Source organism: Sciurus carolinensis, chromosome 2 (genome assembly GCF_902686445.1).
Source record: "Sciurus carolinensis chromosome 2, mSciCar1.2, whole genome shotgun sequence".
In the NCBI taxonomy this organism is placed as follows: Eukaryota; Metazoa; Chordata; class Mammalia; order Rodentia; family Sciuridae; genus Sciurus; species Sciurus carolinensis.
In genome coordinates this window covers 132,655,862-132,683,134 of record NC_062214.1, presented here as the reverse complement: position 1 = coordinate 132,683,134, position 27,273 = coordinate 132,655,862, and the positions used below count along the sequence as shown (strand labels likewise).

At 33.4% G+C, this 27,273-nt stretch overlaps 2 protein-coding genes and 1 long non-coding RNA gene across 9 annotated transcripts in view; 1 reads left to right on the top strand and 2 right to left on the bottom strand.

The window, feature by feature from the left end:
- The window catches only part of Scfd1 (sec1 family domain containing 1), a 93,538-nt gene extending 76,184 nt beyond the window's left edge, over positions 1-17,354 (bottom strand). For 2 of the 3 annotated variants that reach the window (XR_007106980.1, XM_047538801.1), the window contains exons 1-5: positions 17,267-17,354; positions 13,790-13,860; positions 10,285-10,373; positions 5,469-5,559; positions 367-489 (exon numbers count right to left, since the gene is read on the bottom strand). Coding sequence is in view for 2 of the 3 variants with exons in the window: in XM_047538801.1 (XP_047394757.1) it covers positions 367-489; positions 5,469-5,559; positions 10,285-10,373; positions 13,790-13,860; positions 17,267-17,327 (435 nt within the window). In the remaining variant the exon portion in view is untranslated. The remainder of the gene's footprint in view (positions 1-366; positions 490-5,468; positions 5,560-10,284; positions 10,374-13,789; positions 13,861-17,266) is intronic. The other variant, XM_047538804.1, reaches the window with a different exon arrangement.
- A 45-nt stretch (positions 17,355-17,399) lies between these two features.
- LOC124976153 (uncharacterized) lies at positions 17,400-22,319 on the top strand. Its single transcript, XR_007107000.1, has 3 exons — positions 17,400-17,537; positions 18,724-18,776; positions 22,244-22,319. It is a non-coding gene; the product is annotated as an uncharacterized LOC124976153 (long non-coding RNA).
- The window catches only part of G2e3 (G2/M-phase specific E3 ubiquitin protein ligase), a 53,497-nt gene continuing 46,425 nt past the window's right edge, over positions 20,202-27,273 (bottom strand). For all 5 annotated transcript variants that reach the window (XM_047538981.1, XM_047538979.1, XM_047538982.1 and 2 more), the window contains 2 exons: positions 23,310-23,500; positions 20,202-22,360 (listed from right to left, as the gene is read on the bottom strand). In XM_047538981.1, coding sequence (XP_047394937.1) covers positions 22,104-22,360; positions 23,310-23,500 — 448 coding nt within the window. In that variant the 3' untranslated portion in view covers positions 20,202-22,103. The remainder of the gene's footprint in view (positions 22,361-23,309; positions 23,501-27,273) is intronic.

The following is a 27,273-nucleotide window of genomic DNA, read 5'->3' as shown; positions in this document are numbered from 1 at the left end:
GATAATATGGTAACTACCATGATTAGAAAATACAATGTCAATGTAGTTTGAATACAATCCATGACAACACAATTTTCAAACTATTTCTAAATTAAGTTAAAGACTATACAAATCTCAGTCTAAAGCAAAACTGATTTTTATTTCAATCTTTCATATTCACTGAACAGTAGGTTCCTTTAGTTTGCTTTATTTTGCCTAGTTTAAGATAATTTACATTATCAGAATTCTTCCTAAAAGCTTTGCATCTAAATATTTCTTAGGTCGTTCTGGTCACTGTAAATAAGACACCTATGTCAATTAACAGCTTTCAAAACACTGCTACATTTTACATTAACAAAACTTTATCACTCAACCCAAATCTTTTACCTTGGCTACTTGTGTTACTGCACTAGCTGCCAATGCTGCATTTGCAATATCTTCCAGTTTACTTCTTGAAATAGCAGAAATAAAATTTAAATAATATGATTCATAGAGCTGATTCCGAAGATCCTATGAACACAAAAAATACTTCATTCTTACAGGGCAGAATAAAGGATGACCATGAATAAAATCCTTTTAAATACTACAAAAGCAAGATTTTGGAGGATAAGATACTTATTTAAAAGACAGGATAATAAGTGACAATCAAAGTATCCCAAGTCGGTTAAAGTTGTACATGCCTATAATTACAGCAGCTCAGAAGACTGAGGCATGAGAATCCCAAATTAAACACTGGCCTCATCAATTTACCAAGGTTGTCTCAAAATAAAAAAGGGGTAGAACATCCTTGGTTTCAATCTCTAATAAAACACACCCACCCACCAACCCCAAGAGAACAATGTTATGAAGAAGTATTAGGTATTTGGTTACTAAAAGGTATTTTTTTTTTCATCTGCACAAATGTGTAATTATTTTCCATTGTATTATATCCTTTTTATTACAAACTGATGTTTTTAGAATTAAAGAAATGCAATACAAAACATTTTAAACAGTGAATGATATGAATGGCATATCTTGAAGCATGTCATGTTTTAAATATGACCTGATTTTAAAAAGATATTATATATTACAATCCTCATCTGGTCCACAGGCCATGGTTTGCTCACATTTATTCTAAAACAGTAGTTTTTAAAGTTTGGCTAGAGAACATTAATATCTAAAAAAGGCCCTAGAGTGGCCTTCATAGCTTATAATAAAAATACTGCTGAGTCTAAACTTATCTGACTTCATCTCCAAATGTGATTTAATTAAGTTATAATATTTATTATTAACAAAATCCCATTAATAAAAAATACAAAATTGCTCTGAAGTAGCCTATCTATAGTTTTCTTTTCTTTTATGGGGGTGCAGGGATTGCACCCAGAAGTGCTTAACCACTGGACCATATCCCTAACCCTTTTCATATTTTATTTAGAGACAGGGTCTCACTGAGTTGCTTAGGGCCTTGTGAAGTTGCTGAGGCTGGCTTTGAATTCACAATCTTTCTGCCTCAGCCTCCTGAGCCACTGGGATTATAGGTGTGTGTGTACTGTGCATGTTTATCTATATTTTTCTTAAAAATACCCAACATAATAAATACCTAAAAATATCTAACATAATTTAAAATGTTTGCTATATTTGGCAGATACTACCTTCTATTGCTCTGATCATGGGATGACACACATTCTTCACTTAACACAGATATGTCATAACTCTGATTACCAATTACAGAAGAATTTCTTCTCATTCATTCAAAAGTAAAGGAGTTTAAATTATGTAAATTATTAAATCAAATTTACTTATCTTCTTAAACTCTAGTAGTCGCTATTAATTCCATTTCCTCAAATATAAGATGACACCAACTGTAACAGGTACCATCATTTATGTACTATTAAGAAAGAATGATGTCAGGCATGATGGCACATGCCAGAATTCCCAGTTGCTCAGGAGGCTGAGGCAGGAGGATTGTGAGTTCAAAGCCAAGCCTCAGTTATTTAGCAAGGTCCTAAAGAGTTATAAAAATAAATGCAGACAGAAAAGTGTATGGGTACATGTATATATGTATTTTTTAGCTTTGTTCTCTGAGAGGACTTAAGAACACTGACACTACTCACAATGAGCAGGTGAGCTCAGATCCTGATTTCTAAGTACCATTCTATATAGAAAGTAACCAAGGCTTCTTAAACTACTAGTTGAATCCAGGGCTGGGCAGAGAAATTAGGAAGTGCTTAAAGAATGATGGACACATTTCAAAAGGACCTAGAAGTTCAGCAAGGTTGAGGGATGCAAGATAAATATAAAACTCAACTGATTTCCATACTTGTACAAACAATACTAAAAATGGAATTAAGACAACTGCATTCATGTGAAGAAATAAACAGAAACAAAAGTTAAATTCTATACACTATGTAGTACTATTAAAAGTAATGAAGATCTAAATGGAAAGATATTCCATGTTCATAGATCAAAAATTTAATATTGGTAGGAGTGCAATACTTGAAATTGATCTACATATTAAATACAATCCATATTAGAACCTGGCTGACTTTGTTATAAAAAATGATCAGCTAATCTTAAAACTCATTTGAAAATTCAAGGATTCAAAAACGACAAAACAATCCTGAAAAGGAAATACATAGTGGACTCAATTTATTTCAACACTTGCCACCAAGCAAGAGAAATTATGACAATGTGGTCCAGGGACAAGGAAAGATGTAGAGGTGAATGCAACAGACTGAAAGTCCGGAAATAAACCAATATATCTATTGTCAATTGATTTTTCATAAGGTTGTCAAAACCGTTCATCAAAGAAAGAATAGTTTCCTCAGTTTGCTGGGCAAACTGGATGACCCCAGGCAAAAGAATGAAGTTGGGCACACCCCAAACACTATATACAAAATTACTTCCACATAGGTCAAAGACCTAAATGGAAAAGCCCAAACTATAAACTTGGAAAAGAAAACACAGAATTTGGAATCGTTTCTTAAACATGACATCAAAAGCACATGCAGCTAAAGAAAAAAAAAATACAAACTAGCCTCAATCAGAATTTAAAAATTTGTGTATCAAAGGGTGCTATCAAGAGAGTGAAGACAATCCAAAGAATGGGTGAAAATATTTACAAACCATATATGTGATAAGGATCTAATATCCAAAACATATAAAGAGGTCTAATGACTCAATGATTAAAAAGACAACCCGATTAAAAAATGAGTAAAAGATATAAAGAGACATTTCTCAAAAAATACACAAATGGGAAGCAAGTTAAAAGATGCTTAATAGTTGGGCACAGTGGTTCATGCCTGTAATCCCAGCGACTTGGGAGGTTGAGGTAGGAGGGTTCAAAGCCAACCTCAGCAACTTAGTGAGGCTTTAAGTAACTAAGCAAGACCCTATCTCTAAATAAAACACAAAAAAGGTTGGGGATGTGGTTCACTGGTTAAGCACCCCTGGGTTCAATCCCCAGTACTCCACTGGAAAAAGATGCTTAATATCATTAATCACAGAAATGTAAATTACAACTGTAATGAGATACCCCTTCAGATCTCTGAAGATAGCTATAATCAAATGTCAGATAATAAGTGTTGGCAAACATCTGGATAAATTGTAATCCTCATACTGCTAGCGAGAATTTAAAATGGTGCTACCACTTTAGAAAACAATCCATTATTTTCTCAAAAGACTAAATATTGAATTATCATTTGAAATGACAATTTCATTTCCATGTTTATGGAAACAATAAAAATGAAAATATGTTCACACATAAATTTATACATGAATGTTTACAACAGTATTATCCATAATAGACAAAACTAAAATGCTCATCAACTAGTAAATGGATAACAAAATTTGGCATATCCCCACAACAGAACACTATTTGGCTATAAAAAGGAATAAATTTCTGACACATGCTACAATATGGATAAACCCTGGAAACAATAAGCTAAGAGAAAGAAGTCAGATACAAAAGATCACATATTATGATTCCATTCACATGCAATTGACAGAAAATGCATTATCTAGAGAAACGGATGTAGTTTAGGGATGGGGTGGGGTGATGAGGGTCGGGGGTTAGAGATGTAAGAAAGTACAAGGTTTCTTTTTAAGGTGATAAAAATATTCCAAAATTGACTGTGGTGATGCTTATACAACTCTCGGAATATACTAAAAACCACTGAATTATACATCTGTACAATTTAAATGGGCAAAGTTTATGGCATGTGAATTGCATTATAATAAAGCTGCCAGGTGTGGTGGTGCACACCTCTAATCCCAGTGGCTTGGAAGGCTGAGGCAGGAGGATCACAAGTTCAAAGCCAGCCTCAGCAACTTAGTGAGGTGCTAAGCAACTAAGTGAGACCCTGTCTCTAAATAAAATACAATGTGGTTCAGTGGTTAAGTTCAATCACAGATACAAAAAAAAAAAAAGGAAGGATGAAGAGGCTGAAGATATACGTCTTTAAAAAAATGGCTCAGTTGGGGTGGTACAGGGTAAAAGAGGTAACTGCGTATAGTGGGTATCAGAAAGTTACAAAGAACAAAAACATGTGCCTTCACTAACAATTTATATAGCAAATTGATTCAACAGTTTATAACAAGAACAGAAGTTGTGATTTGTGGCAAACACTATCAGCTAGTGTCTATTTTTTTTTTTGCCTTTTCCTTGCTGAAAGAATCCAAATTTTCTTTGGGGTGGCAATGAACTTATTTAACTATTAATTTTCACAGTCTCTCTTGAAGTTAATTCCATTCAGACTTAGAAATTAAGTCTTTTGGAGTTTTGGGAAGGTTTAATTTTCCTGATCTAAATGAATGGTAGATTGGCAAAGTTCATGTACCATTTCTTCTTGCTGTGAACACAGATGTGATATCTGCAGCTGCAACCTTACATCCATGAAGCAACAAGCATGATGAAAACAACCCCAATAAACTAACAGAGGTAGAATGAGTATTTGATTACATTACAGTAATTCTGCGCCTGGTGAGATTTCCTATTCTGAAAGTTCCTATTATCTGAGTAAACCAAAACTCTTATTTTATTATTATTCTTATTCTTATTTTTGTTCTAGGAATTTAACCAAGGGGTGTTTTACCACTGGGCCACATCCCAAGCCCTTTTTATTTTTTGAGACAGGGTCTCATGAAGTTGCTTAGGGCCTCACTAAATTGCTGAGGCTGGACTTGAACTAATCCTCCTGCCTCAGCTTCCTGGGATTATAGGCATTAGCCACCATGCTTGGCTTAAAACTCTATTTTTAAAGGTAATGTAGTTAGATTTTCTGTTTTTTTAAGGCCAGACTCAGCCTCTACTAATAAAATGTTTCTTCAGTTAAAGTTTCAAAAAAAAAAAATTCTTTTGAGTTATTTAATATTCAAAGACAGTCTCAAAAATCAACGTAGGAAGTTGGGTGAGTGAATACCTGATTCCCTACACCAGACATCCAAGACATTTTTTGAAAAACGTTTGTTTCAACATTCAAGTGTTAGGTAAAAAAAAGAATCCGTATTACCTGGCACATCCTATCAATATTTTCTTCAGTTGGCATTACAAAGTACACTGCAGGAACATCTGGAATAGGATCTCGATCAGAGTGCAGAAGCCTAGAAGACATAAAAAATATAAAACTCATTTTTTTCTTAGTCACTTACCTAAAAAGAAAGTTTAGAACAGTACTTCTCAAACTATTAGTTCACCAGCTCAAGGACAGTGACCATTGCTCTTAAAGTTCTGGTGCTCTTGATCAGTTAACTCAAATTTATTCTTTAAAAAAACAAAGTCCATGCAGTTAGTCAGTATTAACATAAGGAAGATTCTAATGTCTCATTAGTTTTCATTTGTTTTATTTCACTCAACTTATTTTTAATATCTCTTATGGTCAGACACGAATCTTCCTCTATCACCAATCTTCTTGAATGAAAACTACAGTACATTCAAATTCAATTTTATTCTCATTTTTGTAGAAATATGGGGCAGAGGTTGTGAGTAGGAAGAAAAAGTGTAGCTGTTCACCAAATAGAAAACAATGCTGGTGGAATCCTTAGAAAAAATGCAAAAAATTAACCACACATGAAACCACACATGAAATCAAATGTGTTTTTAAAATAAAAATGAATATGTTTCCTCAAAACTTTAAAAAATTTTTAAATGTGGTGTTGGGTACCAAAACCAGGGCCTTAAGCATGCTAATCACACAGTTTAACACTGAGTTACAGCTCCAGCCCTGATTTATTTTTGTGTATTGTACTGTAAGAGAATGCATGAGAAACCATCTAAGGAGCTCACAGATTATATATTAGAGAGCTTTCTTTCTCTCTCTCTTTTTTAAACATTATATTTACTAAGATTCTGGCAACAGCTTTATGTAACAAGATATAGCATACCAGGCCTGCCATTCAACTTGTTTATATAAGTCTCAGCTTCAATATGAAGCTGTTTAAAAAAAAAAAAAATCAAAACCCTGCTTTTTTACATGCTAAATATCTTAGCAACTATGCCATTAAACATAGCAAAGAACTTAAGATAGCAAGAGTAAGGAGTTAACAAAAGCTAAACGTTGTGGCCTAGAAAAAATTCATACAAAAAATAAAGTAACTCTTGCTGGTTACATAAATTTTCCTGACCATTAAAACTTAACAGTATAAAACATGCACTTTAGAATCTTCAGCTATCAAGTCCAAAAAGTACCAGTGTCTATTTGAAATGTTTTATCTCCAAAGTCAAAGTGTAGTCAAAATTAATTCAAATGACATAACACATTCTAAAGCTAAAAAAATTCAATTATTATTGTCATGGAGATAAATCCCAGAGCTTTGGGGACTTTCTCATGCTGCAAAGGGTTGTTTTTCTGGTTCACTCAAAGCAGCATATGACAAAGTCCAAGGATGTCATTAAGCTCAGTGAAGAGTAAGACTGTTGGTACCCAGCTCTGACCTCCCCAGGAAACATGGCTACTGTGTCCACAAAAGTAGGATGTGTGAGGATCAAAGGCACACTATTCTGCTAGCTAAAGAGAAAGCAAATCAACCCCCTCCATTCTAAAAGCTCCTTCCCAGGTAAATTAAAGAATATAGGGGGGAAAAAATAAAGTACACTTTATCTACAGAGTAAGGATCTTGAAATATTAATGTGATCCCTACTTTAAAAATTTTAACTAGAGTCTTCTGGTCATTTCTGATTACATCTTAAAGATGTATCCAGATTCAATTTCTGCTAATTTATCACTAGGTACTTCTAGTTAAAAATATTAGCTTTATTCCCAAATATCTTAACCACTAGTACAACTGCAGTGTATCATCTTCCAGTTATCAAGCACTGGAAGAGAAGAAAACAGATGTTCAAGCAGCAGGCAACAATCACTGCCCTTCCACACAGTGGCCTCTGAGTGGCCATAATAGTCCAGGAATAATTCTAAAAACAAGAAAATTCATGCATTTTAGTAAATATGTCATAATTTTCACAGTTGAAATTTCCTTTGACATTGCACTTTCTTTATAAGGGAATCCTGGTTTTTCTTAATGTTACGGCGAGTAGGACTTGAACTAGCAGGCTTCTTTTTCTTCTTCTTACTGTGTTTCTTATGCTTCTTTTTCTTTTTGTTTTTTTCTGTTGCTTTATCTCGTTCTTCACTGCTTTTCTTCTCTTTTGCACATACCTCCTCAATATAATCTGATTCTGACAAGGATTCAGATGATAAAGGTTTGTCTTCAGGATACATCTTTTTTTTTATTTTAACTGAGCCCTTTAATGTCCTTTTCTTTTTCGGTTGCATCTTTTGACTTCTTTTTCTTTTTTCAAATTATCCTTACTGTCTGATTCAGTTTCTGACATGGAGTTTTCAGAAGATTTATGAGAACGGCTCTTCTTTTTCTTTCTAAGTTTTGTTTGTTTCTTATCTTCATCTTCAGAATCTGAAGAACTGCTGGAAGAATCACAGTTTGATGAAGAAGAAGATGAATATCTACTTTTCTTCTTTTCTTTTTTCTCTTTTTTTGATGAGCTCTCGTTTCCACTTAATAATTTCTCCCTGTGTTTCTCTAGTTCTTTCTTCCAATTCTCATTCATTTTTTCCCTCAAATTCAGTCAGAGCCTTGGAGCCTTTCTTTTCTAGTTGCTCTTTCACTTCTTCCCAGGTAGGCCTTGGTCGATTCAGATAATCCTGGATTGTTGGCCCTGACGACTGGATTGAACCCTTTGATTTGGCCATTGCTATTGGATTCATATAAGCCACTCGATTATCCCGCTTCCCATGGTGCCGAACCGAGCGCAAAATGAAGACGCCGGGAGAGACCAGGCTAGAGAAGCAGCCAAAGCGGGCCCACCTCAGGTCCTTTGGACGGCTTCCCTCCCCGTCCAAAGAGCAGAGCCACGTGGGAGCTTTCTCTTTTTAATCAGGGCAATATTATCATTTAACTCTTAGTATCAAGTCAGAAAACTTCTTTATTCTTCACTCTAAGATTTTTACCATGCTTATATCCGGTAATATGACTAACATTCTATTTCTAGAATACTCAACCTCTTCCAGTCATCTTTCCATTAAGAGGAGTGGAAGTTCACATACTACAAGTGGGTCTGCATTTAATAACTTCTTCCATCAGTCCCGCTGCTGATACTGACTGTGAGAAGGATCATTTGATGGCAGGTAAAGTTTGCTTTCTTTTTATGCCAGCTGACCAACTGTCTAATGAGCTATAATCACCATTTCATACTCTGTAAACTTGCAACCTAAACTAGCTTGCAGAAGATAAAGTAATCGGTGCAGTATTCTCCAGATAATAGGGAAGAATGGTTAGAAGCAAGGCTACAGGAGTTTACCATGGTAGCTAATGCAATTTTTCCATGTTCTCATGGCAACAGTTCTCTGCTTCCTAGGTTCTCAAACTGGCAGAATATTCTGTCACCCCTTAAAGAAATACCTAGTTAGGCCTCATTTCTATAAGCTACTATTATTGAGTCATTATGATTCCATAAACAAATAGCACAGAATTAGTGGATAAGCGATCTGGTCATAGCTCTGCTATTAAGAAGTTGCCCTATTGTGGGATAATCACTTATATTTTCTAAAGTTGAGTTTAACTACTAAAATAAAGGAGTTAAATGCTTAGTAAGGTACCAACAGGAAACCAGGCTTATTAAATCTACCATTTCCATGGATAACATCAAGCTAAACTTCAGTTTTTAGTTCATGAGAATTAACGTTATCAAAGCAAATTTGTGTTTCAAGTCTAATAAAAAATGAAATAAGAAAACCTGTCAAACCATCTTTCATCGAATCCAAGGTAGTATCAATTTGAAAACTACTCTGTATAACTACGCAAGCCACCAATAATAATACAAATCCTAATCAAAGATATATGAAACAGTGAAAAGTATATTTAGAATTGATGTAACTGGGGCTGGCAGTACAGCTCAGTGGTACAATGCCTGCCTAGCATGCTCAAGGTCCTGAATTTGATCCCTAGCACTGCATAAAAGAAAAAAAGGGGGGGGAAAAAAAAAGTAGAACTCATGCAACACCACAGTTTATAAACTTTAGATAAATATTCATGATATAACTGAAAACTTTAAGCTTATTAAACCAGATTCTGACATGGTACTCAGTGAAAATCTAAAACCATAATCCCAGTAAGATTACATTTAATATATTATAAAACCATAAGTGAAAATTAGTTATAACTTCAAGAATAGAATAAAATGCTAATAGGATAGAATGTCATAAAATTAGATTCCTTAGTACACAAAAGCATCAGTATCTATTCAGGAACATAGCCTCTCTCCAAAGTTCTACTGGGGAAGTATACAATGTAATGTAATTTGTTTTACTTTTATCAAACGTATCAGAAGCAATATAATTAAGTAAACTCAACAGTTAAGACAGCACAGCCTTCTATGATGATTACCAGTCATTACTTCATATTGTCACTTACATTGTTCATAGTAATGATAAACTAATTCAGATACTATTTTATTTTTTTAAAAAAGGGTACATTTAAAGGAATAGAACACTTTTAGAGCTGGAAGAGAGCCTAAGACTACCAGTTCTTTCCCTTCATGCAGACAGTCAAACAATTCTATAGGAGTATATAAGACAGAAAATTTAAATTCTGAAATTAAGTATAGCCTCAGAATTAGGATTATTTTTAACCTCAGAAATAAAGTTGAAGAAAAGAAGATATAGAGGGACTGTTCCTATACTACACAGAATCTGTAATCGAATATTATTTTTCTCTGTAAATGTTCCTGAATAATTTGATTTTAAGGTGGTTAAAGAAATATTTTATAATGTATTTGAAAATAAATGTTATTATTAGAAAATATGTGAAACTCACAAATGAAGAGTGATTCCCATATCTCTTAATTCCTTCACAGATAACAGAGGAGAGATTATATCTTGTCCAAATCTGTCATAAACAAGAACCTTAAAAGAAAAAACAATGTGTTTTTAAAAACAACATTATCAGTGAATAATTGATAGGGAACCAATATTAAGAGGATGTTGAAGTAAATGTCATATTTGTCTCAATTTAATATTTTCCAACATTATTTATCAAAATGTCCACCCATGAATATATTCTTAAGAGTATTACTACATAGGCTAAAATAAATCAATAATCATATAAATTTCTTATATTTTTCTAAAATAAAAAAATCAGAAACTATGAAATCCATATTTTAAGCTTTAATAAAGGACTTAGAACATACAGCAAACTTGCATATTCCTCTGCTCCTTTTTTTTCCCAGTTCACATAGACACTTTCTAAAAATGGTAAAGTAGTAGGCATGGTGGCACATGCTTGTAATCCCAATCAGGAAGCTGAGGCGGGAGGATTGCAAGTTTTATAGCCCAGTCTAAACTTAAGACCCTGTCTTGAAAATAAAAAAGGGTTAGGGATGTAGCTCAGTAGCGTAGCACCCCTGGGTTCAATCTCTGTACTGCAAAAAATAAACAAACAAAACAACCTCAACATGCCCCCACCAAAAACAACAACAACAAAAAAACCACCAAAAAGTAAAAATTAGCCACTTTCAAAACCAATAAGTATCGAGTCCCACTGCCATAAAGAAAATTTAGTAATTTAGGTGTCTCATGTAAATAAGGTATTCATTTAAAAAATTAAGTCCCTAAAGAGTATTTGATAGCCTTTGTCTATCAAATGTATTCCTCCCATCCTAAAAGTATTAAAATTGACACCTTTGAAGACTGATAAAAAATCCAACTGGATATTTTAACTCAAAATTAATTCAGAGTTAAGGCAAATAAAAGAGAGCTTCATCTGGTGTTTTCCACAACTACTTTAATAATTCTTTTTTTTTTTTTAATTTTCAGAGAAAGAAAATGCTACTGAGAATGAAATGAGCTACTATAAAAACAGTTTTCTTAAATGCCAGGATTTTCTTTAGAGAAGTTAAAAATCTTTCTGCCATAATTATAAGAGATTAGATGATGTGGGTCTCAAAAATCTCTTTAAATCTCAATATGTAATAGTTTCCCTTATCTGAAATTTCACTTTCTGCAGTCAACTGGGGTCAGAAAATACTAAGTGGCACACACCTATAATTCTAGCATCTTGGGAGACTGAAGAAGGAGTTCAAAGCTAGTCTCAGAAATTTAGCAAGGCCCTAAGCAACTTAAGTGAGACACTGTCTCTAAATAAAAATTTTAAAAAGGGCTGGGTATGGGGCTCAGTGGTTAAGTGCCCCAGGGTTCAATCCCTGGTACCAAAAAAAAAAAAAAAAAAAATTAGGTAGAAAATTCCAGAAAAAACTAAAAACCCACAATTCATAAATTTTAAATTGTGTACTCTTCTAAGTAGCACAATAAAATTTCATGTGTCCTATTGCATCCTGCCCAATCTCTCACAATACCGTTTTATACAGCTTAGGAGATGAATCATCCCTTTGTCCACTGCATCCATGTTGTATATACTACCTGTTCATTAGTCACTTTGTGACTGATTTGGTTATCAGATCTTGTCACAGTATCACAGTGCCTGTTTTTAAATAACCCTTATTTTACTTAATAATGGTCCCAAAGCAAAACCATAATAGTGCTGGCAATGTTATTACAACAGATTGGTATAATTGCTCTTTTTATTAGTTATTGTTGTTCATCTTTCTGTGTTTAATTTGGAAATTAAACTCTGTCATATTTATACATGTACAGGAACAGAAATATATGTCTAGTCATTTTTGGGTACCCTTCAGGGACTGATTCCAGGATTCTCTACAAACAGCAAAACCTGTGGGTGCTCATGTACCTTACATAAAATGGCATAGTATTTGCATATAATCCACACAATTTTCCTGTATATTTTAAATGCTACATAAGCAGTTGCTATACTATTATGCTTAGGGAAAAATGAAAAAAGTTTGTACATGTTTAGTGTAGACACAATCAAAATATATTTGTTTTATATTTGGGATTCATAGAATCCAACTGAATTCATGCACACTGAACCCACAGATATAGGCTAACTATACAGGGTATGGTACTATGCGCAGTTTCAGGCATTTACTGGGCATCCTGGACTGTATCCTTGCAGATAAGGTGTGTGTGTGGGGGGACTATATCCGTGTTCTTTATCTGATAGTATAAAAGTAATGGGTAGGGAAAGTATCTGACAAAATGGTACCCAAGAAATTTCTCCATCTATTTAACTCAGAGGCTCAATGTAGGCCTTAGACACAAATACATAATTTATATAAGGAGCAATAAGAAAAATCCCACCAAAAAAACAAAACAAACAAACAAAATCACATATACCCCCCAAACAATAAACAAAACAAAGAAAGAAAGAAAATAAGGGCGAAATTAGGGGATACTGAAGCTTAAGCTATGATTGCAATATGGACAAGTTTAGCCACCTTGAGAGTTAAAAAACTTACAAAGACTACTAAGAGCATTCAAAACACTCATAATTCCAATCAAGGTGATTTGTTTTGAATTCTTAGCAAGAGACAAATATAAAATGATTGTAAACTAGTAAGTTTAAACCTAATCAATGATATTATAATTTCTTTAAAGAAAGAGATACTAGCGGGGCCCAGTGGTGCAAGCCTCTAATCCCCGTGGCTCGGGAGACTGAGGCAGGAGGATTGTGAGTTCAAAGCCAGCCTCAGCAATGGTGAGGTCTAAGCAACTCAGTGAGACCCTGTCTCTAAATAAAACACAAAATAGGGCTGGGGGTGTGACTTAGTGGTTGAGTGCCCCGGAGTTCAATTCCTGGTACTCAAAAAAGAATAAAAAAAAAAAAAAGAGAGAGAGAGAGAGAGAGAGAGAGAGAGAGAGAGAGAGAGAGAGAGATACTGAGCCAGTATAAAGTTTAAAATGAAGAAAGCCAGAGGATGAGAATTTTAAAGACTTTCCAGCATTTCTCATTTCTCAAAGGAAAAAGACTGTAGGTTGCTTTCTGGGTCCAATGAGCAGTTTTAAAGCTCATTAATTAATAAACTGGCACTGAACTGGCACTGTGGTTTACAGACAGATCACTTTCCAATGAGCTGGTTAAAATGGATCAGTCCCCCTGAATCTGTTTAAGCCTGAGAAAGCTTGTAAGATCCAACATCTATACTTGCAAAGCTAAGAAACAAAACATCAGCCATAGTAAAGAATTGTCAGTGAGAACTCATCTAAGTGATCAGAAGGATGTTCTAGATGAATATTAGTATTTTATTGACTGTCTCACTCCATAAAATGTTTATCAAAACAATTCATATTGATGCCACCTTAAAGAAAAACAAAATATTCATGAACTATAACTAAATTACAAGTTCAGTAATAACAAGAAATTCCCTCCAATTACCAACAATAAGGGATAAAAAAGAAGTTCTTACCTTCCATACTGGTTCTCCTGTGCTGTTTTTAACATGTGGTACATTGAAATTCAACATGCGCTTCAAAGCCACTGAAAATAAAAAGTTTTGTCAAATATTACCCCCCCCCTTTTTTTTTTTAGGATTTTGTATTTTCTCTATATTTATTATTAACCATCTAAAAATAAAATATAGAATTGATTAATCAAATGTCTAGATACATAGAACCAGGGGTCAGACCCTGTAGTACCATTCCATCGAAAGCTAACTGGCATGTGTTTGGGAGATTTTTGAAAATATAGGAGGCATCTATGCCAAGATGAAATTGTGAAAAATGTTGAGGAAAAAGTGTTTTTCCATTTTTCCAGATTATCCCACACTAAATTTTGTATAGATTCAAAAACAAATTTTTTAATCACAATCTTACAATGACCCTTAATAGATAACTGTTATTGTTGTCTACTCATTTCCTGGCTGAAAGCATAGATTAAGATCAGTCTTTCTAAAGGCAAAAAATTATCTATGGCATATTTAATTGGTTCATATGCAAAACCATCATGCAGTAGGTCCATTCTTTAGTTACCTAAGAGTTTATTTTATAGTCTACTTATCCTATCAGGTTTTCTGAAGTTATATTGCTTAAAATTCTGTTTCTGGGGGAAAAAATGAGACTTTCCCACAGATGCTAACACATCTGTGAATTAACTGATAATTCTAAGAAAATATACAATTTCAGTTATGACCTATTATTATTTTGTGGTTTTTATTGTTCATCTCTTCATATATCACAGTAGACTTAAAAATATTTTCTAAGGAAAATGAACAATTTTTAATATACTTCTATGTGAAACTGAGATAATCAAATATTCAAGAAAATGCATTAGTAAGGTGATTTAATATTTCAAAGATTAGCAACACTAAAATCTAGATTTTAAAAAGCATTTGAGTTGGGCATGGTGGCGCACATTTGTAATCCCAGTGACTTGGGAGGCTGAGGCAGGAGGATCACAAGTTCAAAGCCAGCCTCAGCAATTTAGCGAGGCCCTAAGCAACTTCCATTGCCTCAAAATAAAAAATAAAAAAGGGATGGCATGTGGCTCAGTGGTTAAACACCCTGGGTTCAAAATACAAAAATAAAAGTAAAAAAAGCATTTGGATCACCTTACTAAATAATCAGATTACCTACACTTTGAACTCCTACCACAGGAAGAACTACATAATACTAAAATCACCTGAGCATCAATTTATATACCCTATTTACTCACTAGGAAAACTTTTATTAAATGCTTGTATGTTGAGGTAGGTATAATACTTTAACACTTCTATCAATGAAGAGACAGTACTTTAGTAACATATAGTTGTCGCTTGGTATCTTCAGATTGGTGGACACCAAATCCTTGGATGCCAAGTCCTTCATATAAAATGGGATAGTATTTGCTTATAACCTATGCAAATCCTCCAATATACTTTAAGTCATGGCTATATCATAATATCTAAGACAATGAAATTGCTATTATACTGTATGTTCAGAAAATAATGACAAAGAAAAAAGTATGTGTGTTAAATACAGACACCTTTTGTTCAGAATAGTTTTTATTTGTAGTTAGTTAACTCTGTGGATGCAGAACTTAGAGTGGGCTGACTGTATTTGAATATTTAAATGTGTGTATTCAAACATTTTTTTCAGTAGAATGTTAGTACCTAATGTCTAGTTAATAATATATATTACCAACAATTTGTGCTTACCTCAAAGTCTCACAGATGATATGGTATTATATAAAAATATACATGAACAAGCAAAAGAACACTTTGGTATGTAAAATTAAAATATTACAAGAGATACACAGGATGTCTCTGGGTTAACTCTCCCACAGTTTTAGCAGAGCTCTTTTTCCTACCTCTAGGAAATAAAGAAAAACACTATTCTGGCACTCAGAGTCCTACAGAGAGAAACCTTGTTTGTAGGAAAAGCTGTTCACATTCTTGATACATGACAGCTAGGAAGAACTACATAGTCTGGCTGCCATGTGAGTCTCAGGCAGGTATTTAGTGTTCTCCAGAGTTGGGCCTTAGTTAACTGAAAGAGGCCAGTACCAGAAGATAGGAAAATTTCTCCAACTGACTCTTGGTTAACTTGTTCAATGATAGTTTGACACAGTGGATTTGTCAATTAAAGTACATGGCCGGAATACAGTTCAAAGAGTGTAAAAGAATGTAATTTTAATATCATCAGAGTTTAACTCCCTAAGGCTTAAATTACTGCTTTTAAATGAAATGATAAACTAATTTTCTTTATTGGTTTTAAATGTACTATTCATAGTCTCAGTCTTGGTTAAAGTAATTTCATCCTTACCTGGAACGTTTTCTTCATTCACTGAATAAATGTCATCTGTATTTTTTATTCATTCATTCAACAACGTTTAGTGAGTGCTTACCTTGTAGCTGACATTGCCTTAGCTATTAGGGATCTAGCACTAAACAAAACAAAATGCATAAAAACGATCCTCAAGTAGCTTTCATTCTAGCTGAGAGGCAAAAACTAGTAAAAACAAGTAAGACATATGGTATATGATATCATAAATACTATGGAGAAAACTATCAATGGGAAAGGGGAAAGAGGAGATGGTTTATTTCTTTAGTTCCTCAAAATTTATAGCTTCACAAACTTCCTTCATTTGGTAAATAGGAATAAACCAAGTCATCATCAGAAGTTTACAAAGAATAAGGAAACACTAAAAATATCTACGATGGAAAAATATAAAAACTCAAGGGAATATGAATCTTTACTAGATTTCAATGTATAAATGGAAGCTATTTAAACATGAGCTATTGAAGATAAATCTATTATATACTTCAAAATACTAATCCATCAAACAATTGAAATGGGAAAGCCACTCATTAATTTGCTTTGCCATTCTTCTATCCCTTCCAGCAAGATCAAGAAGAAAATCTGTATTACCAGGCATTTTTCTTCAGGTTCCCACAAAAGACTGGTCTGAGAGAGTTGACAGCACAAAGTCACTCTGAAAAGAGTATCTAAATTTTGTTAAGTGTGGTGCAAATGAGGGGAAAATGGAGTTCTTTAAACATTAAAACTAGAGTGAAAAAAAAAAAAAAACAAAACAAAACTGGGAGTCGTGCAATACATACAGATACAAACCTCGAGATCTCCTAAGTGGCAACAGAGGAAAAGAAAATAACAGCTGCCAGATATTGTCTTGAAGCCCTTCTGAGCCTCAGCAGTAAGAGGCAGACCGTGGTACCTGGCCCACCCCTAAAGCCCCTTCTCCGGTACCACAGGTGGGGGCCGAGTCTTTAAGCTAATTGCATCTCTTCACCAAAAACTCAAAGGGGAGGGGCTCTTGATGCGCTAGAAGACTGCACTCCTGGAAGTCGGTGTTTGAGTTACACGCTCCACAGCTAAGTGAGGGCGACAAGCAGCTGGAAAGGATGCCTCTGCGCAGGCACAAAACTGCAGAGAAGAAAATAAGTCTGTACCTGTCTGTCTCTCCCGAATACTGGCTGCCGCCACTGCCGCCGCCATCTTGCCTCCCACCATCCACCGCCCGGCTGTTGAGCGGAGCCCGAAGATGACGTGGCGGTCCCTTCCGCCCCGGAAGCAGAGCTGGAGGGGGCGGCCCTGGGACGCACTCCGCCTCCCAGAGCGACCTCCGTACTTCCAGGGCTCTTGGGATACAACTTGGAGACCCAGTTGAAGTTAATGTCTGAATTGCTGGTGGTTTCCTTTCTGGCCACACCGTCTCAAATGGTAGCTACTTTAATCCCTTAAAGTAGTAATTTATTATAGTGGTAAGAACCTAATGATACCGAACTATTATTTCGGTCGTTTACGGTGTATTTAAATGTATTATTTAATATATTAATATTGTTATAATATTTAATATATATTAATTGTATTTAAATGGTAACAATACTCAAGGCTTGTAAGAATCACCGAACTAACGTAAATGAAACTCCTGAAATAAAGTAGCCACTTCACTATCTCCTCCCTTTTCCAGAAACACAGGACCTTTGAAGCATTGCCCTAAGCTGGTAGATTTCTTCATCTCAATCTCCTCTCAATGCTCTTATTTTATTTTTTTTTGCTTGCGGGGATACGGGAGCCAGGAAGATGTCCAAAACGGCAAACTTTCCTTCTTTCAGTAATTCCAAACTCACAAAACATTACTGGAGTGTGTGTGTGCGGGGGTGGGGGGGAGTTGGGTATTAAGTGTTGGTGTGTGGATACTTGAAGCCATGTGATCACAATAGAACAGACTGATAATTTCCATAATCCATAGATTTTTATTGGATGTCAAAAATGGATAGTTTCTCATGTTCAAGGTTCATTGCTGACATTTTGGTAGCTGAATGTTTCTTTTGAAGCTGCATAAAATTTGAAAATTATAGATGGTGCCTTAAAAGCTTAACTTTAAAACTGGCATTTTCTCAGTGGTATTACTAATATTTCCAAAAAATCTTCAATGATCTAGTGTTTTTTAATTAGACAAATGACAGTTCCTGCCTTATGGATAAGTTCTACTGCATACTGCATTCTTCAGGGAATATAAAACAAACACGCACCTTCCAAATAAGACAACCCATTCTTGTTCATTTGGGGACTTCCACTTATAAAAACAAATCCATCATGTAACCATTTCAGTTCCATCAAAAACTCCTTTTCCACGGCTACATGAGTCATATTAACATAAAATACTGAGACAATGTTAACATTTAGGTACAGTAGTTGTGTATGAAAAAAAGAAACTGTCTTGACCATGAGTGTGCAGAGAATGTGGGCAATAAATTTATAGAAAAAATATACACCACAGAAGAACAGTAGCAGCAGACAGATTGTACTTGAAGGGCTGAGACTAAGGTATTTGTTTTGTATTAGAGTCAAAGAATAAAAATGCATTGTTATCACAGAATATCTCTGAACATTTCATTTCTAGAGAGGTTCCTGGTTGTCAGCCAACAACTGCTTATAGGCTCTCTCAGATATCTGGTGAGTAAAGGATTTTGGATCTTACCCAGTTTTGTCAGAACCTTAACCTTGTGAAATCCCATCAAGTTATTTAATTTAGTTTATATAAGCACTTCACACTTAGTGGCACACACATTTATTTCAGAAACTTCATTGTGTCACGCCTTTTGATTACATCTAGTCATCTTTAAGATGGGGAGAGAAATAGGCTCACATACAAATGATCACCTAGTATAATACTTGGCATGTTTGGGAATTTGAACAGGGTCAAAATCAGAACTTGAAAACTGGGTCTCTTCAAGGCAATCAAATTTCCTTAAACTACATGTCATAACATGCACTTTGTCATTACATGTGTTCTTCTTATGCTTTGTACTGCATTACTTGAAACACAAAAACTAGTTTAACAGCTTACTGTAAAAGTAACAATATAGTATGTGATAATCACTATATAAAAGAATTAATGTTTATAAATAGAAAATTGTTCTGATCATTTTATCATGATTGAATACTAAAGGAAAGTCACTGAGAACACTTATCCATATTCCCCATTTACTTAGCATTTTAGTATTGAGTGCAGATTTGAATAGCTTTTTCCATATAATTAGTGAAAAATTATAAATGCATTAAATAGGCGTCAAAGTAAATTCTCAAGATAGTAATCAAATGAAGACTTTTGCTTTACTCAAAAAAATCATTTTGTCATAATATTGTAGCTAAATATTACAAAGTATAAAATTGTAAGCTAAAACTTTGTTATTTTAAAGAATCCTTACCTTAAATTCTAAAACAGTAAAATGACCAAGTACAAGAATAGTATTGTATAAAAGGCCTAAAGATAAAGAATCCATACTAAAAACAGTTTAAAAACAATGAATATGAAACTAATCAAAACTATTAATAATAGGTGCATAATGAGTCAATTTATGGTTTTCCTCTACATTGAGGAAGAACAAGAAAACAAGCTTAAATAATACATGCCATTTAGACAATTAAATCATTAAGGAAATACATATACTAACTTTTGTAGCATAATCCTTTATAAAATTCAGCATCAGTTAAGAATTGTGCTATAAAATGAATAGAAAAATAATAATACAAACCATTTGACGTAGTAACACTGAAGAAAATAAATAACCAACAGGTTTCTCTGATATGCCTTGACTATACAGATTAACTTAAAAAACATAATAATAGGACATCCTTCAAACCAGAACACATTTTACAATATGAGTATGTATGTTTCACTTTAAGAGGCTAATATTCTACATTATTATTTACACCATCTCACTACTAAGGCCTTTTTTATACTTAAGTGTAATGAGGAACTGAAATACCAGTTTACCAGTTTTGATTATTATTAACTAAGCACATGTCCCGCAGTCCCTACCCCCACCCTCATAAAGCATGCAAGTGTTATATTAGTTTTAATTACTGTTCTAGAAGAAATTCATAAAACTACAAACCAGAGAATAGTTTTGGTTTTTTTTTTTTTTTGGCGGGGAGGGATGTTGTGATTTAATGGTTTTACAATTTTATAAAAACTAGAGACATTAAGAAATAGAACATCCAATTTATCAACACATTTGGAATAAAAGCTGTATGTTGAGCTTGAGGTTTATATTAGATATTAAACTTTTAAAATAGCTGACCCATTAATTACTCCTGATAATCTAACAATTTAACATATGGCAAAGAAATGCTTTGTTTAATGTTGTTAAATAAATAATTTGCTAGGTCTATTAGTATAATTTGAAAAATAGAGGTAATAAGGAAAATTATGTTAGGATTATGTTTTCATTTTCCTTTGGTATTAAGAGATGTATTACCATAAGTCAATCCTGTTAATTTTCTTTAAAAATATTAATAATTTGAGTATTGGGGGTCTCTTCTTGGAGAGGATGAGATTATGATCATAGCCAATACTTTATGTAGCAAGAAAATTGTGGTTAAAACATTTTACATCTCATAATGATTCACCTACTATACAATGACTTACTTAAGCAGAAAACCAGGGCTTTTTCTCATTTATATCTGGTAATATGTTGGGATCTGGTAATAGATTAAGGACATTAGATTTCAAATTTTTTTGGTAGGAGCACAACTATGAGGATATGAGTATGAAACTATATCTTCAAATTATTATTACATGATTATTAATTTTAGTAGTATCAATACTGTTAAAAATAGAGAAGACAAGAGTTTATAGAAGAATACACAGAAACAATACTAATTTTTATGGTGAGATTAGAGTGGGATTTTCTTTCTGTTTGTATCTTTTACTTTATTTATATTCTTTTTTACTTTATACATTGCTTATACAAAAAGATATCTTTCAAGGGCAAAGAAGATAACTGTATAATGGTATGGTGCTGGTTTATCTATCATACAACCACCTTGATAATAAATGTCAAAAATCCAAATCTAACACATTATAATCCACAGAGGTCATTCAGATACCTAAAGTGATTATAGATTAGACATACTGAATACCACACATAGTGTTTAAAAAAAAAAAGAAAAGAAAAGTTATATGACTAAAACCAAGACTTTAAAGAATATATACTCTCTTAGGTATTTTCAATTACATTGTAGCCACCTCACAAGTGTTTTTAAGCCTATGGAACATGTTGTGCAATTCTGCTTTTTATATAATACTTCATATTAGATATAATCTAATTGCAGTGTGGTTCATTTTAACATAAACAAGTAATCTAAAAATATTTTAGTAATTTAGTGCCATCTTTGAAAAGCATAAATATAATGTATACCCCAGAATCTATGCCTGATTCATAAAACAGGATTTAATCAATTAACTTTTCTACTTAATGCTTTAAAATAAAGAAAAATTTGAACATTGCATAAAACTAGGAAAATCAAATCCTAAATTTATAAAGAGTAAATAGATTTTTTTTCTTATATATACCATGCTATTATACTTGAATAAAGTTTGTACAATCATTCTACCACACACCACTTCTTTTTTTTTTTCCTGGTGCTGGGAATTGAACCCAGGGCCTTGTGCATGGAAGGCAAGCACTCTACCAACTGAGCTATACCCCCAGCCCCCTGTACAACCATTCTAAAAGTACTTACATTGAAGTTTATAAAGCATGTATATTAAGAAAACAGAAAAACATCACTGATTTTGACTAGAATGCCTTAATTTTTAAAAAAAATTCGTTTTGTTTAAATGGTCAAAACATTCCTTTATGTTCACATCATAAATTTTATTGGGTCAAGAAGGTGACAAGTTTGTTCAAAAGTGATGATTAATAGATTTTTGAAACAAAAGAAAGTTATTAATAGCAGCTTTTAAAGAAGCATCTCTTTGTTCAAAGAAACATTTTAATGTTCAATGTAATGAGAACTTTCTTCCTTTCCAAGTCTTAGAGTGTTTCTTATGGCAAAGTCCATATTTTCTTGAAACTCTTTATATGTACTCGTGATTGGAAGAGCTAAAGAGTTATTACACTTGTTTCCAACAGGAAAATCCATATGAAGACACTCAATTGAAGGAGTGGGTTTAAATCCTGCAGGTGGAATGGAACTGCAACCGGTTGCGAAAATAAGAATGTCTTCCATTGTTGTTGCAGATTTACCATCTGAAAAGTTTCCCAATAAAAGAGAAGAAGAAAGAAAAATAAATCCAAGTTACATATTGCTATCATCTTCGACTCTACCCCAACTAGACTGGGAATACTGAAAGGCAAAGACTCCCCACATTCATCTTGGGGATAAATCACTAATGAATCTCAAAGTAAAAGGATTCATAAAGTACTCCAACTCCTCATTGTATATTTGACCTCTTTTTGATTATAACTAATTAATATGGCATTTAAACAACTGCAAAGAAAAAACTAAATGGTGAAAAACCAAAAATCCAGCTAATTGAACTTTGGTTGAAAAGTTAAAATTTTCTTCACTCAATAAAAAGGATTTACATTGCTAAGCTCAACGTTAAATATCATCAGCATAGCCCTGACCAGTGAATAAAGTATTCAGTTGAACTTCAAATTGAAAAACTTAAAATAGATGATTAGCTTTAAGACTGTTTAAGACTGATGTGCTATGGCCATCATTCATATTTTAAAAGTTTTACAGGAGAAAATGCTTCTTAAATTATCTAGAGGTAAACAAATAAACAAATTTACTTTGTGACCTTTTTTTTATCACTTTCAACAGTCACATAAACTTGTTTTGAAATAAGACATTAATATCAAGAGGCAAAACTCTGTAAGAAATAAAATGCCAGCGAATAATGATACATAATGGGGGGGTGGGAGGGAGGCAAGAATGGAGGAAGGATGGATTGTACAGAGGGAAAAGGAGGAGGGGGGGAAGGAAATATAACAGAATGAAACAAACATCATTACCCTATGTACATGTATGATTACACAAATGGTATGACTCTACTTCATGTACAACCAGAAAAACAAGTTGTATCCCATTTGTTTACAATGAATCAAAATAAATGAATTATTAAAAAAAAAGAAATAAAATGCCAAGACAAACATTCTGAGATAGTTAAATAAAAACAGAACATACACATACCCTCAATGGTCTGTAAGTAACTGTTCCAAAATCCCAAAGCTTGTACATCAGGTAATGTGTGTACTGTAAAAAGATCTCTAAGGATCTTTGCAGAAAGATTCTCAGGTTTATGACAGAGGATGTTACAAAATGCTTCTGGGTAAGTCTGAATTTTCTCCAAAACACCAAGAGTTTTCAGACCCTGCTTAAAACTTAAGAGGAAAAATAATAAGCCAACAGCCATACATCTGCGTTTGGTATTTCATTATTAGGGAATTGTAAAATTTTCAGCAAACTTACCTGGCTACTTGAAAAAAATAAAACAACCCAAGAAAACGTCCACAAAAAGCTACAATATATATTCAGAAAAAACTCCAACAATTGGATACACTCTGTATACTTTAATGTCAATAACAAATACATTGAGTATTTTATATGACTAGATTATTTGACTTTATAGTTTCAAAATTAACATTTCATTAAGAGAAAGAAGTAAACTTCTCTAAGTATTTTATACTTCAAAGCTATTTATTATAGTTTGAAACTTATGTATTGCTCAAAAGAAATCAGCAAAGGCAAATCGAAGTGGGAAAAATTTTAATATACATGACAAAATTAATTTCTCTAACATACAAAAAATACAAATCTTTTTTCTAAAAGATCAACAACCCAATAGGAAAATGTGAGTGAAAAATACGTATAGTTATCAGAAGGAATGCAAATAACAAATGAATATTTCAAATGCACATTCTCATTAATAAGCAAAGAACAGAGGTATCATTTTTGCCTATCAGATTGACTTTCTGGATTCCCTATTTTTTCCTCAGATAATCTGCTATATTGGTTTACTTCTCCTTTCTATTGACTATTTCTCAAGAGAACCTAAACATGTTGCTACAGTTTGAACCTTTTTGGTCACCTCCCAAGATTCATACTGAAACTCAATCCCCAATGTAACTGTACCAGAAGGAGTGGGCCTTTAAGAAGCCAGAAGAAATTAAATCATATTACTATCAAAATCTGAACCATAAGTAACAGTAAATAGCCCCATTATTCATAAAAATGGCATAGCTCAATCTCAAAGTCATCCATAATCCTTCCCTTTTCTTAATTACAAAGTCATATGAATTTCCTTTACTGAAATCTCTGCTCATTTCTTCAAATACCCCTGGTACAACCCTATTATAAATGACTTATAATGCAACTGAATAGCAGGTATACAAATTTCCAATTCCACTTTTCATACCACAGCCACAGGGATGTGCCAGAAATAAACTTGATACTGTTATTCATTCTGAAGTAATATACCACTTTCTATAACTTGTGAATGTAACCTTGTATTTGGAAAAAGGGTCTTTGCAGATACAATTAATGGTAAGGATACTGAGATGAGATCACCCTACCCAGATTAGGGTTAGCTTTAAAACCAAATGACAAGTATCTTTCTAAGAGATATAAAGAGGAGAGAGGAAAAAGGCATGTGGTTTGGAGTCACAGATTAGGTATACAACCATACTCCAAGTAATATCTGGAGCTACCAGAAACGAGAATAGGAAAAGAATGAATTATCTCCCTAAATTACCAGAAAAAGTGAAGCCCCACCAACACTTTGATTTTGGAATTGTGGCTTCAAGAATTGTGAGAATAAATTTCTGTTGTTTTAAGTAATTCAGTTTATAATAATTTTTTATGGCAGCCAAGGAAACTAATACATACCTTGTCCATGAAACAAAGTCCAATATTCCTTTACAAAGCTTCCAAAGCCTTCTATACAGTACAACCCCTACACTTCTTTCTAGCTTTAACTTTCACTTTCTGCTAACTTTTGAAGTATATTTCAGCCACATTTAAGTTTGCCTTTAAAACACTTATGAAATATTTCTAGCTTACATAAAAAGCCAGGAAATAAAAAGTCACAAACTAACACATGATTTTAAGAGTTATTAACTTTTTGTCATGTTTGCTCAGAATTTGTAAATATTCTATTTACTTGGCTAAACCTTACCTATCCATCATTTTCCTTTCTGTCCCTCTCCAAAGAAATTATTAAATTTTTTTTAAAGCAACTATCCTGCATTTCATTTTAGTTTCATTTATACATGCCCTTCATTGCTAGTTTTGCTCTGTTGTTTTGGAACTTTCCATAAAAGGTATCATATGGTGTTACAGTTTGGATATGTGGTATATCCCCCAAAAGCTCTTATGAGAGACAATGTAAGAATGTTCAGAGTTGAAATGATTAATCATAAGAATTATAACCTAATTGGTGGATTAATCCACTTAAATGGATTAACTGGGTGATAACTGTAGACAGGTAGGGTATAACTAGAAGAAGCTGGTCACTGGGGGCATGCCTTGGTGGTTTATATTTTGTCCATGGTGAGTGAATCTTGCTTCCTCTGCTTCCTAGCTGTCATGTCCTGAGCTGCTTTCTTCCTGCACACCCTCTGCCATGATGTTCTACTTCACCTTGAGTCCCAAATTATGGAACTGGCTGACCATGAACCTCTGAAACTGTAAGTCAAATAAACTTTCCCCTTTCTCAAGTGTTTTGGTCACAGCAATGCAAAAGCTGAATAAAACATTCTATGTTTGTTTTTCTGTAACTTGCTTTTTTCACATTTAATTGTGAAACTATTAGAAAACTATTTCTGACACTTTATTTAGGGGCATTTTGGACTATCTTTTAAAAATGCTTTTTTACTCCTTGCCAATTTCTGTACTTACTGATTTTCTAAATTATCAATTCACCCTGCTTTATTGTTATAGTAACTCTTAATCTTAAAGTTACTGCTCCCTTAGGCTGGGGTTGTGGCTCAGTGGTGGAGTGCTTGCCTGGCATGAGGCACTGGGTTTGATTCTCAGTACTGCATATAAATAAAAAAAAGGTACATCAACAACTAAAAAAAGATACTAAAAAAAAGTTACTGCTCTCTTAAGGTTTTAATAGACATTTTGAAATCTAAAGTGAATCACTGTATTTACTTTCTTGCTGAGGAATACAAAAACCTTACTATGTTATAACTCTAATAGCTCTCACACTTCTTATGCTACTTTAAAATTATTTGAGTCCCTCCTTGTATTGTAATTCCTCAAATTAGACATTAATTTTCTGTACAACCAGTGTTTATTCTTACGTTTATCCATTTCTTTATTCACCACTCTCCCTCTTGCAACCTCCCTGCTAGAATCTTTACCATGTATATCCAGTAACCTTGTGTAACTCTATAGAATGTCTTTTTATGTAGACAATTACATAGCCTAAAAATGGTAATGATTTTAGTTCTTCTAATCCTTAATAATATTCATTTGTTTAATCTTGTTGCTCTGTTTAAACCTCCAACACATCACTAAAGGAAGGGACTCATTGTGTGTATCATAGACTTGTTTTGTTCTTAAGGGGAATACCTACAACATTTTCCCATTAGGGATGTTTGGTGAATATGTAGAAGATATTCTTTGTCAACAAGGACATCTTAATTTCTCATTATATGAGATTAACATTATTCATTCTATTCCTAAATTGTTAATTTAAAATCAGGTATAAATGTTTAGATGTATCAAATGCTTTCTTGTATCTCTGTATGAGGATCTAATTTTTTTCTCCTTTACCTATTAGTGGAGTACACAATGAATTTTTTAATTTTGTACTTCACTTGCTTCCTAATGTAAATTTTCCTCAGAATTGATAGTTTCACTCACTGCTACTACAAGCTTTCAGTAATTATTTGCATGCTTAAGCTACTAACTCCTGGCATCTCTTTTAAGTTTCTTTACAGCACCATAAATTTAGCAATTTCTTGCATCCCATTAGTTTTTGTGTTACATATTCTGGGACTAGGTAATTAGGTGCAAACAGATTCAAGACTGTTTAATTTTCCTAAAGAACTGAAGAGTTTTTAAGATCAGTTTTTTTTTTTTTTAAAGATCAGTCTTTTATCCTTTTTTGTTATTTAATAAATTTAAGATCCTCAGTCTTATAATA